The 15663-nt window shown below is 39.8% G+C and overlaps 1 protein-coding gene across 1 annotated transcript in view; it reads right to left on the bottom strand.

The window, feature by feature from the left end:
- LOC147683354 (period circadian protein homolog 2-like) overlaps positions 1-15663 on the bottom strand; it is a 333862-nt gene that overhangs the window by 119931 nt on the left and 198268 nt on the right. Inside the window, exon 16 of the mRNA XM_086943782.1 lies at positions 1285-1488. Within this exon, the coding sequence (XP_086799908.1) occupies positions 1285-1488 (204 nt within the window). The remainder of the gene's footprint in view (positions 1-1284; positions 1489-15663) is intronic.

Below are 15663 nucleotides of genomic sequence, written 5' to 3'. Positions count from 1 at the left end.
CTGTTGCACCCTTTGGAGTTGGAATAGTAATTTTTACTCTTACACTATCCAACGCTTTCCCTAATGTTGCACTCATTGGAGTGGGAATAGTAGTTTTTACCTATTTGCTATCTAACACTTTTCCTACTGTTGCACCCTATGGAGTTTGAATAGTAATTTTTAGCCTTATGCTATCCAATCTAATTTATAATTATTTATGTATTGTATAATATTTTTATTATGTTACATAATGTTGTGTTTAAATAATTTTTTAAATAATGAAAGTATATTTTATTGTGTTCATGTATTAAATATATATATTTATTTTTATTTATGTTATTATTTTATGAGTGTTGATGTATTTGTAATTTATAGTATTTGTTAATATTTCTAAACTAATTAAAAAAATAATAAAAAATATAATTAATTAAATATATATTATATATTGTACGTTTAATTTTAAATAAATGTTTAACATTAAATATGTATTGTTTAATCATTTTAAACATTCTAAAATATTTTTACATAAGTTTAAATTATATAAAAGTATTATTTATTTTATATTCTTTATTACAATATTAAAAAAAAACGATATATTTACTTACGATATTTTTAACATAGATATTTTATTTTCGATATTTTTGTACTTACCATGTTGTAGATAGGGTGTCGATATACTTGCCTTCGATATTCCAACGTCGATATTTTGAGTGTCGATATCCTGTCTCTCGATATTCTGTCAGAGATTCACTGGAAACCACTGACTCAAATTAAACACTGAGTTGAAATTTTTCCTTTTACAGGGTCTAGACATCCGCATGAACAGGCTAATAGCTAAGTGACTGATGTTTGGTCTTGATTGTCCTGTCAAATTGAGTTATACTTGCTGTATGTACAGTTGTACAGTGATTCCCTGCTCCTGACCCCCTGGGTGAAAAGCGTCTTGACTCTTGCTTGATAAGGTATGTTGCTTCAATCTCTCGGTAATACTCTGTTTTGCCTACTCTGCTTTCACAAATTTAGGTAGGCCTTCAAATCAAGTTTCTTAAAGTGGTCCACATTCTGGGCTGACTAGTAGTTCTCTACATATGTTGTTAACTGAAAACAAAAAAATAAATGCCTATTAGCACCTTAAGAAAGCAAATCACACCTTCACAATATCTACAATAAAATAGAATACTTAGTAACAAATTAACGGTAAAAACATCTTTTAACCATTGACAATAACCTAAGAACCCTAATGGATACTCTAGAAAATAATCAATGTCCTCTGAACCTCTCACAATTTAATGAATAGAAGAGTACCTAATTCATTATGCAGCTTCTTGTCCCCAACGTGAACTATGGTGCTACTGTAGCTATACTGACTGGTAAACGATGCAACACTTCCTGCTTTGCCAGGTAAAGACACAGCGGCTAGAGATGCACCAACTACTGGAGTAGCACTTGATTTACCAGATGTCGTCAACACTGCAGAGTCCACGCAAGGCCGTAAGAGCTCAGGGCCATCTTCAGGAGGGAAAAAGCAGTCATTAAAATAAACAAAACTCAGATGAGAGACAAAGAGCACAACGAGAGGGTACAAATCCATATCACAGTAACTGTTAAGGTAACCAGATTAGTCCAAGACATGAGGGATACCATATTAAATCCACTTTTGCTATTTCTTCTCAATGCCAGTGTAATCTTGTTCATTGCTTCCACCAGGATTATCATTCCCAAAATAAATTAAGTTGTTCAATGGAAACATGGGTGTTGATCATGGAGTGCCTTCAGGCATACATTTATATAGTAACCTAACAACTGTACAGCACTGATCTCTGTATATAGTTATTCACATGAAGAATGCAAGGACAGTGGATGTAGATGTGGATGGTAGAAGTTTTCTCATCAATATTCATTAAAAAGGATCTCAAAACATGTAAAGGCCAAAACTAAATATACACATACAAGGCAACATTGTCAATTTAAACAAATCAAAAGTAATCACTAACAAATGTTATCTGAGCTTTTAATAAAACTGTGTGAATGCAGCGCATCACAAATTAAAACAATAATTGGTCAGCAGATATTTATCATCAGTAGAGAAAATATATGCTATTTCCAATGGAGTTGCTCCTATTCACAAAAGATTATTTGTTTGTGAACATATGTTTATGACCATATTTACCTGTTTTATGCTTGTCAAGGATTTATAAAAGGATTCCAGGAAGGTGTAAGCTCATTTAAGTATGCAGACATCTCCACACCCATAAATTCCATTCAAAAGTTGGAAAAACAGGATTTTCATGAAATTGGTATCCTTGAAGGTTTTTGAAGACCCAGAAACACATAGGATGGGTTCTCACTTCACTCAATGGTTGGTTTAAATCCCTATCTGGAGAGGACAGTGTGGTGAATGGATAACTGACAGATTTGGTGAAGGTAAAAAGGGAAGACATTTCTCAAAATGTAAAAATATTTTCACTACGGAAAGAAATTGTGTATTTGCACAGGGAATTCAATTATCCTTGTGTGTAATTTTTGATTATAAAGAGCTCTGCACAGCAGGAATAGAATCCTAAAGGGAATGCCGAATGGCTTTCCCTGAATAGTACTGGAATCTGAAAATTGCTGATAGGTGGGTTTCCTGACATACTCCTTGTAATGTCTAAATTCCACAAAGTCCAAGTGGATGCAAAGAAACTTTTCCAACTTTGGGGGTTATTAGTTTGCCGACACCCTAGCTGTGCTGGGACCAGCCGCCAGATGCGCTGTGGTCCGGCACCGCTAATTAGGATGTGACCGCCACCCTGGCGGTCGCATTCTGCATGTTTGACATTGCGGGGGGTGCTGCTGTAAGCAGCGCGAGCCTCAATGCCAAAGTGTCATGTTGTGCATTGCCATGCACAACGTGGCAGGCACCACGCGGTGCCTACCACCTTGTGCATGGCAATGTAGAGGGGTACCATAGGTATCCCCAAAGTGCAGCCCCCACCACCCACTTCCCCGGGGGCCCCCAACAGGCCCTCAAAGCAATTCCCCGCCAGCCTGTCCATGCAGCATCGCCACCATGGAAAGGCCTTGAAAACCACACATACTAATATGGATGGCAGTGCCTGCTATGCACTGCCACCATACTGTGGGCCAAGTCCGCCCGATCGGCAATCAGAACAATCGCAGACTTGCGGAAAAGCGGCGGACGCACTTTGCGTCCGCTGCGATACCCCGCCATTATATGATGGCAGGGGTAAATCTGGTTGTGATGGCGGGTGGATAGCCACCACCGGGCCGGCGGTGGCAATCCGCCCGCCATCCTAATCAAAACCCTCAGTTTGTGAATTGGGCCCAATAAGCAATTGGTTATTATTTGACTATTTTATTGACACATTCTTATTCAATTTGGATTAGAGCTGTGTGCAATTTAGAAATATTATGTTACCAATTTTTTACAAAGATTCTCAAGCTTGAACATCTTTAAACAAGTAAAATCAGATATACTGTTGATGTTGACAATATTGGTCTTTTAGGACAAACATATTTACAGTGGCACCAATGTCACAGAGGGTTTCTAGAAAGGCTAACTAAACAAGTTTTGTAAGAAGAGTTAAGCAAGAGTCTTCACTTCGAGAAGGGAAGGCTTGAAGAAAATAAAATCCTATGATAATATGAGTAACAAGCTTATCCACTCAAAGCTTTAGATAGAAAAGACTACTGCTTTCTACCACCAAACACCTTTCAATAACATCCTTGCAGCTTAACAGTAGTGCAATAGTGTGGTGCACGGACTGGGACCTATCAAATGCATGGAGGTCTCTTGCATCCACTCTCTACCTCTAGTCATAAGAATCAGTTAGAATCAGTAGTTAGCTCACTGCCCTATTGTAACATTAGTACCGGAGAAAGAAGATTGTGAATAGGTGAAAGAGCACCCCTCCAGATAAAGAAAGGAGGCAGATTCTTAGTTTCCACCTTCGGTACCTCAAGAAATCCCAAGGGTCCATCATTGCCTTATAAGCTTGACAGTACACAAGAAGGAGATCCTCAAGGAGCCGTTAAGGCCTAAAGAGAGGACTGAGTATTTGTTGTAAGATACTGCCATTGCACCCACCTATTACTATATTGAACAATTTTGCAGATAATAAAACTACCTGCAATATGGACACCACTAAATTGTCAATACTTTTACATCAACCCTGATCCCAACCTTAAATGGAAACCTTATGTTACGACGAACCTTACCCTTTACTTTAACCAGCTCCTACCCAACGGTTAACTTTATTCTAAACCAAATACTATAACCAAGCCTACACTATATTTAAGGTTAGGCCTACACATAATCCCAAACCTAACCTAAGCTTTTTTTATTGGAAACCTATTCTAATAAATAAATGGCATTATCCAGATAGCTGTAGTAACTTTTTCAAGCTGGGAGCAAACAGTATGTTATGCCTGACTGACATTCTGAGCCCCACACAAACAATGCATGCACCAGCGAATTTTCTATGTGAAAGTTTAACAGGTATTAATTTGGGCTCCTGTTTTATGACATTTTCTCTTTTTTTTAAATTTCCATCTGTTTTTATCCATATTTATTTGGGGTTTTGTAAAAATCAGTAAAAACAGAAAACAGGGATCCATAGTAATAATACTTGGGGGAATTTGTGCATGGGTAACCATAACCCACTGCATGTTTGCATGTCTAGGCTTATACAGAGCCAATTTTACCTGACCTTACGGTGACAGCGAATTGCTACACATGACTGAAATAGGAATATGACTCTTTACAACGCGTGTCATTACAACACATTTTTTACATTGCAAAATCCATTACAGCGCATGTTGTTACAATGCATTATCCATCACAACACAGTTACTATTCTAACTCGGCTGGTGCGTTACTTTGGGGAATGGGTTGTAATGGATTATGCGATGTAATGACATGCGTTGTAATGGATTTTGCGGTGTAAAACATTTGTTGTAACGCATACGTTGTAAACGATGTTTCCCCTGAAATAGACAACAACAAACATGGAAAATGTTCTCGCTGACATTTACATTGAAGTGGAAATTAGGCAGAAGAAGAACAAAGAGGAACACAGGGCGCAGTTCAACTAAATTCTAATTTCACTAACATTTTAGATTTGAAGACAGTGGTTAAAGTGCTGGCCTCTAGACTTGAAAACGATGTTATTGCAAGCTGTACTCAAGTGTGATTTGTGCCAGAGCACTCATCTAGGGATAATATAACATTTTATTCTACAGTCCTTGACAAGTAAAAAACATCAACCATCACTCTTTTGATGCTGAACAGCCTTCATAAAGGTGTACAGGGGTATGTTTATAAAATACTAGAAGTTCGCAATTCTATATGCAGTTAAACCCATATTAGTGTATTAAGGCAAATGGCGAAACTACTCATAGCCCCCTGGGCACTGTATCCGTGCTGCGGTGCAACAATGGTAGATAGAGAAACATGCATATTTATATATATAGGCATATGTTTACAGTCACACAGAAACTACAGTACAAAGCTGTATCATGGAACCCCCTCACCTCCTAAGTATTTTAGATCTAGGTCACTCTAAACGTGCATAGAAAGATTCCAGTATTTATACCAGACATATCTCAGATGTGCATTTGATTTTTGAAAATTAGAACCTCATCCAAGATTTAAATATCTCTTAGTGGCTATCATGTCTTCAAGCATTACAGACATGTTCAGCAACAAGTGTACGTGAGGAAACCTCAAACTCTCTAAGGAAACAATTGATAGCTGGGTGGAAACAACATCATCCTGACCAAAAATGGTGCAATGCAAGACTGAAGCCAAAAAAACTGAGGGATAATAAGGCACTGCAGAGTTAGGCACAAGCCATGAGAATTCAAAATTCAGTTAAAACTGGTATGAAAGAAACCGCAAGACACAGGCAAGCAGCGAGGCAGGAATATGGGAGTTTTAAGGGTAGCCATCATCAAAAAGTCATAGTTAAATTAGTGGAGTTGAATTTGGACCTGAAAGCAGTAGAGTAAACAACAAGGTATCTGCTATGAACATTTTTGACAGGGCTAGTTTGGGTTTCTACTCCAGTATTGATTTACCTTATCCAGTGATGGGGATGGTTAAGACACTTTCTGATGTTGGTTCACATTTTCTGATTTTGGTTCAAGGCAAAGATAAAACTCTGCATATATATGGAATTGTCATGCCAGGTCTAGTCAAACTAATTTGTAAGGCACCGAAACCCAAACGTACACAAGTACCAGCACAAACTTGAACTCAAGCCTGACTAGAAGCGAATCGGTTTTAGGTTTTTCGGAAACTTTCTGGGCACAATACCTTCCTTAACATCTACAGGATGCCATTCAACCATCTTCTATCAATTACCTTTAGCTGCTTATCGCCAATGCTGTCTTCTTAAAATTTGCAGGAACCAACAAAGCTTTCTCATAGGACCCTAGGCCCCTAGCTGGAACATGAACCACTATCAGTTTAGTACTGATAGGCCAAAGTGTGGAATACTGATTAGTAATCTCTCCGGAAATGCCTTGCCCTGGTCAGCACCTTTTGTTACTACCAATGATGCTGCAATAGATATATATCCAGCATTTTTAGAACTTTTGAGAAAAGTTCTTTGATCAGTCTGAAACTTTATAGCCAATAGAAGATGGATTTACATCGGGGCTCTTAAGATATGCTCACATATGCAATCTAGTTTAAACAGATGGCATAAGAAGTAGATTGGTTTGAAAAGACACTATTCTTTTTTTGTCGAGGTCTACGGGACGATACTAAGGATAAGTTAGTCAGAGTAGCACGAACTGAGACTCTCCGAGGATTAATGAAAATTTGTTTACAAATAGAAAATTACACCTCATAAAGGCAGGCTAAGAAGAGGCATTGCAAAGTTCATGGCCTACCTTGTTGCGATCTTCGGTTATAAGGACCGCAGTAGCAGTCGCTGAAAATACTGAAAAGCTACTGCTGTTAGGTTCCATTAGGAGAACTCTTTCTGAAGAGGAACAAAAGAGATATAGGAACAGGGTTGCAGTTTATATTGCAGTTAAAATTGTCATGTTGTACGTATGTGCCCAATTTGATCAAGAGATATATTAAATTGTGGGGGTCCTGCAACTGGACTGTTATTTTAACATGTATTTTTAATGTAATTGGGTTTTATGTCTTTGTATGTTTTAACTTTCATGGTTTTCTCTTACGAAACGGAATAAAGTTTATTTGATTTGATTTGATCAGATCAAGAGACAGGGATATCTAATACCCCCTCAGGGTTATCTGATACCCCCTCTAAGAAGGGGGGTGAGAGCAGGAACTTAAAATTAATTATTCCCTTCAATAGGCAATAACAATAGTAATGAATCCAAAGTCAAGACTCCATTACTATTACTAGAGGCTATCCTGGTCTAATAATTCCAGCATCGGGACTCCCATCATGATACACTGCAAGGCTATAGGATTATTTATGGACAAGTCGTGGGCTAGTCTACACCAGATTCCAGAAGTCCTAAAAGAATCTCCTGGTAGAGTTCCAGCAGTAGACATCTATTGTAAGTTCTGTTCTAGTGAATAAGAGAACTGTACTATACAAAACCAAGTATCTACACATGCATAGACGTGTTATTTTGATTTGACAGCCTTTCCTCATCATCCATTTATTTCTACAAATGTGACGGCTCAGTTGTCATAATCATTATTTTACTTGGACCACCGGAGTATTGAGTTTGTCAGGATGTTGTGCTTCTCATTGTGTACAATCTATTCATTATTGGTCACCTGGGTAATTACATCAAGGCTCATTTCCTCAAAGAAAATGGCAACCTTACGTCCACGTTCCTGAACAGTATGTTGAGTTTCAGGAAGTGTTTATGAAGCCAGTGGGTGGAGGCCTTCCGTCTTCAAATACGATTGTCAAATTGATTTAGTTCCTACTGCTATTGCATTTGGCAGGATGTGTCTTTTACCACAATTGGAATATAAGGCATTAAGATCATATTTAGATGAAAATCCATAGAATGAAGACTCTGTTCAGGGTACCAACATTTTACTAAGCTAAATTTAAGGGGAGCCTATCATCTGCTAGGAAGTAAAGAGGAAGACAGCACTTTATACTAATTTTGGGCATTATGTATACTGAGTCTAAACAACATGTTTTACAAGTTAGGAAGGTATTACAATGTTTACGATCCCATCAACTATTATGTAAATCTAATATATTTATTTTAAAGATTCCAATGTTGAATACTTAAGACCCATTTGTTCTGCAGAAGGAATTTCTATAGATGCCAAAAAAAGTTGGTGGAGATGTAGACTGGCCAGCCCCTAATTTCAAGAAGATTAAATGATTACTTGGTATTGCGAAAACTTGCAGGCAGTTTCTTAAGAATTGTATTCAGCTCACTCTACCTATCACAATACGTTTGGGAAAAAGGAAACCATTAAGCCTTTAAGCATGTAGAAAGTTATGTTATCAGCCCCAGCTTTTAACACACCCTAGTCCAATTTTTCCATGCATTCTTAACACCATCGCTGCTGCAGCAATTCCCCTCCTGTGCTGCATGATCTCTATTCCCATTGTTCATGACGAGCTCAGCTCGTCATCAGCACAGCTCAACCGTGCCTCATGACGAGCTGAGCTCGTCATGAGCATCGAAGGAGTTAAATTTGGTGCTTAGGATAGGGTGATTCATGGTGTGCTACTACAAAGGCAGCAGAATGACTTTCAAGAACATCCAGTATTTTTTCTCATTCCTTAACTTCATGCAACTAAAGACATTGTTAGCTTTAAAGACAGCTTGCACAGAATGGTGTCATTTATTGTTTCGTGCTAGATATCCTGGGGAAATACATTCTGATCACAGAAATGTACAGGCAGTACAAAATATGATTTGCCATAATAGAGGACGAAGCCACTCAGCTTATTTTTTATCATTATTTGCCATACTGATTAGTTATATTCCAGCTTCAGGGAATTCACTTGCTGATGTTTTTCTTAGGCGATACCCAGGCAATCATTCAGAGAAGAATTAATCCCTTGATTTACCAAATAACCATTTTATGATTGAAACAGAATTAGGTCTTGATCACATAAGAGAAGCATTTAATGCATTGCAAAGAGAAACTGCATCCTTGTCTGATCAGTTAGAAGTAAGGTAGGTCTTCCTTTTGATAACAAGAGAATATGGGCACAATCTACCAAATTTCAAGTTCATGTTATGAAGTGATATCACCTATTTCAGGACATTGGAAAGTGAAGCTCAATATTGAGTTAGTTATGAAGAGTCAGTTATGAAGCCTGTTTGGTGGTCCTCTCTTGGGTTATAACAGCCCTTGGAGATTGCAGTAGAACCTTGGTCTTGTATATGCACAGATATTATTGTGGGATCACCTGCATCTGATGGGTGCATAGTGATCATGGTAAAAGTGAATATGTACACTAAGCTCCAGAGATAGCACAAGTCAATCAATCAATCAATATAGCTTTATTCGATTTTGATTCAAAAAATCATAAAAGCGTACAGTTTAAAACAATTATAAGAAAAAGCATACATAAAATAATACATAATATCTACAAGTTAAAAACGTTTGCCCAGCCCGTGGGAGTAAGTATCTTGGTTATAATGTACTATACACAGGTTAAAATTTGATCAACCAATATTTAATAGGGGTTCCAGTACTTAGAACTATAGAGCAATGATTCCTGACGGGTATGAGTAGGAAAACTTCTGCCACTCAATGCATGAAGTCCTCTGCCCATTAACATGTTGCACCCTGCCTTTAGACTAGATGTGGGGGACCACGACATTCTGGGGTAAAAATCGTGCAAATCCCAGACGGAGATTGGGCTGTTTCCCACTTGGGGTGCACAGGTGCGCAGGTACGGGACAATGTATCTCTGCCGAAATCTAACAAGAACTAATTCACCAACGATATCTTTTTGAAGGGAACCCAGCCAGCCCACCCTTCTAACACTCATTATTGTACCCACAAGGTTGGGTGGCAGGGGTCTATTGTTGGTCAGCCAAAATTTGACCTTGTTCAGCAAGTCGCCTTGTCTCTCGGTTTTCCCTGGAGGAAGTACTGGTATTCCCGCGAGGACACACACAAAAGGAGCTGCCTCCGGGGGGAGTTGGATGGAAGTAACTTTGGTATAGTGTGCTCTAGGAGCAGCGAGTTGCGAGAGAGTAGGTATAGGGGAGGTTCTGCGAAGTATTGGGGCTGGTACATTGGAGATTATTGGTTGGGTTAAGACCCTTTTGTCTTGCGTGGTTGGCTTTGGGTCTTTCGAAGTAGAAGATAGGTCGGAACATTTGGGTGTTACAGTACTTTTGTTAGCTAGCAAGGTAGACTTGATGGTTTCTTCCAGTCCCGTCAGCCTGTCCCCTAGTGTGTTTATTTTATCTAACAGTGGTGTTATGATAGAGCTGACCAGTTGTTCAATAAGGGATAATAGATCCAGCTGTATAGGAGATGTTAGGACAACTAATTTCTCGGCAGTCTCAGGGATCATGGAGGGGTTGCTGGCAGGAAGTGTAGGGCTTAAGCACAATTTTTGAGGTTTAGGTTGGTTCCCCATGTTATTAACCCCCATTACATTTCCTTATAGCGGATGAGGAATCGGGAATAGCGAGCCTTTGGATGTTTTCAATGTTATCTTTATTAGATGATGGGAGGGGTTGCAAAGAGCTGTCAGTGTCGGGTGATACACAGAAGCTTTCAACAGGAAGTGGTGAATCCACTAAAACGTGTGTGGTTTTGCATAGGAAGTTTAGCTCATCTAACCACGAGGACACTTGGTCTGCGTCTACTGTTTGTGAGGTCAATTGCTTAGACCATCTATCCTGTGTGGGCTGGGGAGGTAAGTCTTTATCGACTTCTCTCGCAGTGGGCATTGTTGTATTATCCCCCTTGTAAGTCATATTGTGGTTTAAGTCCTAGGACAAAGGCAAAGTCAGTGGATAATACGCCAAACAGAAGCAAGTGTTCTTTACCTCCTCTTAACAGGAAATCATGAAATCAAGGGGGATGGCCCCGTCCCGTCCTCCTCGGGTCTCAGAGGGCCTAAGAGGGCCCGCCATTTGCCCGGGATTAGCCCGGCATCACGCTCGCCTCTCGCAAGGCAAAGCTCACAGCAAATATATGCTCCTCCTGGCGCGGTTAGAATGGGTCACAGGTGCCACGGGTGCCGCAAGGGTTGCTGGGACTTGTAGTCCCCGCCCGCACTCCCCACTGCAGCCTCCCTGGCAAGGTTGCTATAGCTGACGGGCCGGCGGGAGGCAAAAGAACGGCTCCGGCGGTGTGGTGCTGCCTCTATGGTCGCAGCAGCACTTGAGGCAGAAGAAAGGAAGGCTATCAGCAGGACCCTCACAGGATCGACGTTGGTCCCCCGCTCAGCAGAAGCTCACAGCAAATATATGCGCCTCCTGGCGCGGTTAGAATGGGTCACAGGTGCCGCGGGTGCCGCAAGGGTTGCTGGGACTTGTAGTCCCCGCCCGCACTCCCCACTGTAGCCTCCCCGGCAAGATTGCTATAGCTGGTGGGCCGGCGGGAGGCAGAAGAACGGCTCCGGCGATGTGGTGCTGCCTCTATGGTCACAGCAGCACTTGAGGCAGAAGAAAGGGAAGCTATCAGCAGGACCCTCACAGGATCGACGTTGGTCCTCCGCTCAGCAGAAGCTCACAGCAAATATACCCGCCTCCTGGCGCGGTTAGAATGGGTCACAGGTGCTGCGGGTGCCGCAAGGGTTGCTGGGACTTGTAGTCCCCGCCCGCACTCCCCACTGCAGCCTCCCAGGCAAGATTGCTATAGCTGGCAGGCCGGCGGGAGGCAGAAGAACGGCTCCGGCGGTGTGGTGCTGCCTCTATGGTCGCAGCAGCACTTGAGGCAGAAGAAAGGGAAGCTATCAGCAGGACCCTCACAGGATTGACGTTGGTCCCCTCCAGCAGAAGCACCTTTGAGTGTTGTCTCTAAGGATTCTTCTGTGTTAGCACCCTGCATGTATTATAGAGTTCTTACCAATGTATACAATAAAGAACAGCTACCCCCTACCCTTAATCCAAGATATTTTATAGTCTGTTCAGGGTACCAACATTTTACCAAGCTAAATTTAAGGGGAGCCTATCATCTGCTAGGAAGTAAAGAGGAAGACAGCACTTTATACTAATTTTGGGCATTATGTATACTGAGTCTAAACAACATGTTTTACAAGTTAGGAAGGTATTACAATGTTTACGATCCCATCAACTATTATGTAAATCTAATATATTTATTTTAAAGTTTCCAATGTTGAATACTTAAGACCCATTTGTTCTGCAGAAGGAATTTCTATAGATGCCAAAAAAAGTTGGTGGAGATGTAGACTGGCCAGCCCCTAATTTCAAGAAGATTCAATGATTTCTTGGTATTGCAAAAACTTGCAGGAAGTTTCTTAAGAATTGTATTCAGCTCACTCTACCTATCACAATACTTTTGGGAAAAAGGAAACCATTAGGCCTTTAAGCATGTAGAAAGTTATGTTATCAGCCCCAGCTTTTAACACACCCTAGTCCAATTTTTCCATGCATTCTTAACACCATCGCTGCTGCAGCAATTCCCCTCCTGTGCTGCATGATCTCTATTCCCATTGTTCATGACGAGCTCAGCTCATCATCAGCACAGCTCAACCGTGCCTCATGACGAGCTGAGCTCGTCATGAGCATCGAAGGGGTTAAATTTGGTGCTTAGGATAGGGTGATTCATGTTGTGCTACTACAAAGGCAGCAGAATGACTTTCAAGAACATCCAGTATTTTTTCTCATTCCTTAACTTCATGCAACTAAAGACATTGTTAGCTTTAAAGACAGCTTGCACAGAATGGCGTCATTTGTTGTTTCGTGCTAGATATCCTGGGGAAATACATTCTGATCACAGAAACGTACAGGCAGTACAAAATATGATTTGCCATAATAGAGGACGAAGCCACTCAGCTTATTTTTTATCACCATTTGCCATACTGATTAGTTATATTCCTGCTTCAGAGAATTCACTTGCTGATGTTTTTCTTAGGCGATACCCAGGCAATCATTCAGAGAAGAATTAATCCCTTGATTTACCAAATAACCATTTTATGATTGAAACAGAATTAGGTCTTGATCACATAAGAAAAGCATTTAATGCATTGCAAAGAGAAACTGCATCCTTGTCTGATCAGTTAGAAGTAAGGTAGGTCTTCCTTTTGTTAACAAGAGAATATGGGCACAATCTACCAAATTTCAAGTTCATGTTATGAAGTGATATCACCTATTTCAGGTCATTGGAAAGTGAAGCTCAATATTGAGTTAGTTATGAAGAGTCAGTTATGAAGCCTGTTTGGTGGTCCTCTCTTGGGTTATAACAGCCCTTGGAGATTGCAGTAGAACCTTGGTCTTGTATATGTACAGATATTATTGTGGGATCACCTGCATCTGATGGGTGCATAGTGATCATGGTAAAAGTGAATATGTACACTAAGCTCCAGAGATAGCACAAGTCTTTCTTTGAGATATCGTATGTCTCCATGGCATACCTCCCAATATTATTTCTGATATGAGTATTCAGTATATCTTACATGTTCAAAGGAGTGGGTGCCCTTCAAGCATTGTCATCAGGATAGGTCCTTCAGTCCAATGGTCAGACTGAGCATGTGAACCAGGAATATGAGAGCAGTATAGACAATGTTAACTGAATACAAGATAAATGGGTGAAACTCTTGTCTTAGGCAGAATTCGAATATAACAATGCTGTTCAATCTACCACTGGGTATTACCCATTTTTCGATTTATATGGTATGCATCTCCAGGGCTACTCTTTGTCAGGATTTATCAACTAAGCTTCAAGAGGCTCAAGAAGATAAGCAAACATAAGCCCACAAGAAAATAAGGGTCGCTTCTGAATATCATATAAACAATAATCTGCAGATCTCCACCAGATTAGGTTGAGTTGCACCTCCCTTCTAGCTGGAAGGTTCATCCAGTATTTTATAATTTACAAATAAAGCCAATTATAGAAAAGTTATTTTGTCTCAGAAAAACTCTATCCCCCTTTTGTTTTATGGTCATGAGGTGTTTTAACTGGCTGATATTTGCCCATATCAAGAGTCCCGTGGTCAGATTTATATTTTGGTTCACTGGAAGGGATATGTATCTCTGTTTCAACTTGGAAACAGGCATGTCATATTCGTGCTCCATGTTTATTATATATTGTTCTAAAGCATTGTCCTGAAACTTTGAATAATTTTCCTGCCAGATCTTTTATAGAAACACTTTGGAGGATTTACAGATCTTTTCCAATAATGGGTTCTATATTGTTTTGCCTCATCAGAAGGGAACCAAAGTCTTTGCAGGCTTCACTCAGCTGCCTTGAGCAATCGGGTGTGTATATCCTAAATGCCTCTTACCAAATAGTATTTACAAACACAAGGCTTTGTGGAAAGGAGGAATACTGACCTTCCGGTGACATTTTTATTTCTTGAACCCACACATCTTAGAACAATGTAAAAAGGAATGATATTTACGCCATGTGCATTTATAAAGTCTGAAGCATTTAGTGGTCAGAGGATAAATCAACATGATTTTCAGTAACAAGAGTATAATGTTATTCCATATCTTTTACAAAAACAAGTTGGTGGTCTTTTGTTTCCTTGCATACTAGAAGATCTGTCAGCACTGGTTTCCTATGTAAGGGCTGCAAGTCTGATCCTTCGTGCATGTCAGTGCTTGAGGGTCTGTTTTTGTTGCGGTCTTTGTTCAATGCAGCTCAATGCATTGTTTCTGCTATCTGTGTTTTAGCTCAAATTCATGTGTTATGGTTTTGCTAGTAGTCTCTTTTCAGCTCTAGCTCGAATTATTGTAAGAATTTGTTTTATTTTCTTTTAATTTATGTTTGTGTATTTCTGAGAGTTTATTCTGCAACGTTGTTTACTTTTTGCTCTCTTGGGTACCTCTACTTTGTCTCTGCCATTTTACACAACATTCGTGGTGCCTTGCATGGTGTCTGTTCTATTTTTCTCAATGATTTTGGAAAACAGTGTGGAGACATCTGAGTGTAATCATCCTTATCATCCCTCTCTCAAGAAGAAATTGGTGAACGAGGTGAACGAGGTGTGACCTGTCATTATATTAACCAAAGATGGTGCTGTGCTCTTACTGATGCTAAAACTGAATCGAGGTTCTCTTAGTAGATTGTGCTGCTCAACGTGTACATTGAATTATCAGGTTATCACTTTGTCTGGGACTTTTGAAGGAATTGGACTCCCGCAATTGCTCCAAGGAAGAGCTAGCGAGATACTGGTAGCTCTCAAGCTACCTGGAAGTAGATCTCCTGTGTCCAGCCCAGCTTACTACATTGGAAAACTCTGCTTGATTAAATTATTATATGTATTCCAAAATTGAAATGAGTATATTTGAGACAAAAATGTGTGTATTTTTACAACTAGTAAGCTGATGTTTGGAAAAAATTGTTGGATTTCCAAAATATATTTACACTGATATTTGAGTGATAAACTAAAAGTCGCTGTGGAGACTAGTTACATACACTCACAATTTTTTAAACAAAAAATGTCTTTATTTTGTCTGTCATCTGTATCAAAATTGTCTCTAATTCAATAGTAGAAATACATTCTCCCAATTGTTTTTCTTTAAATCTCCCACTTACTGGCATGTATGTGGATCACA

The sequence above is a fragment of the Lissotriton vulgaris genome, chromosome 11, assembly GCF_964263255.1.
Source record: "Lissotriton vulgaris chromosome 11, aLisVul1.2, whole genome shotgun sequence".
NCBI lineage: Eukaryota > Metazoa > Chordata > Amphibia > Caudata > Salamandridae > Lissotriton > Lissotriton vulgaris.
The sequence above is the reverse complement of the archived record's forward strand: the minus strand, read 5'-3'. Positions and strand labels throughout refer to the sequence as shown.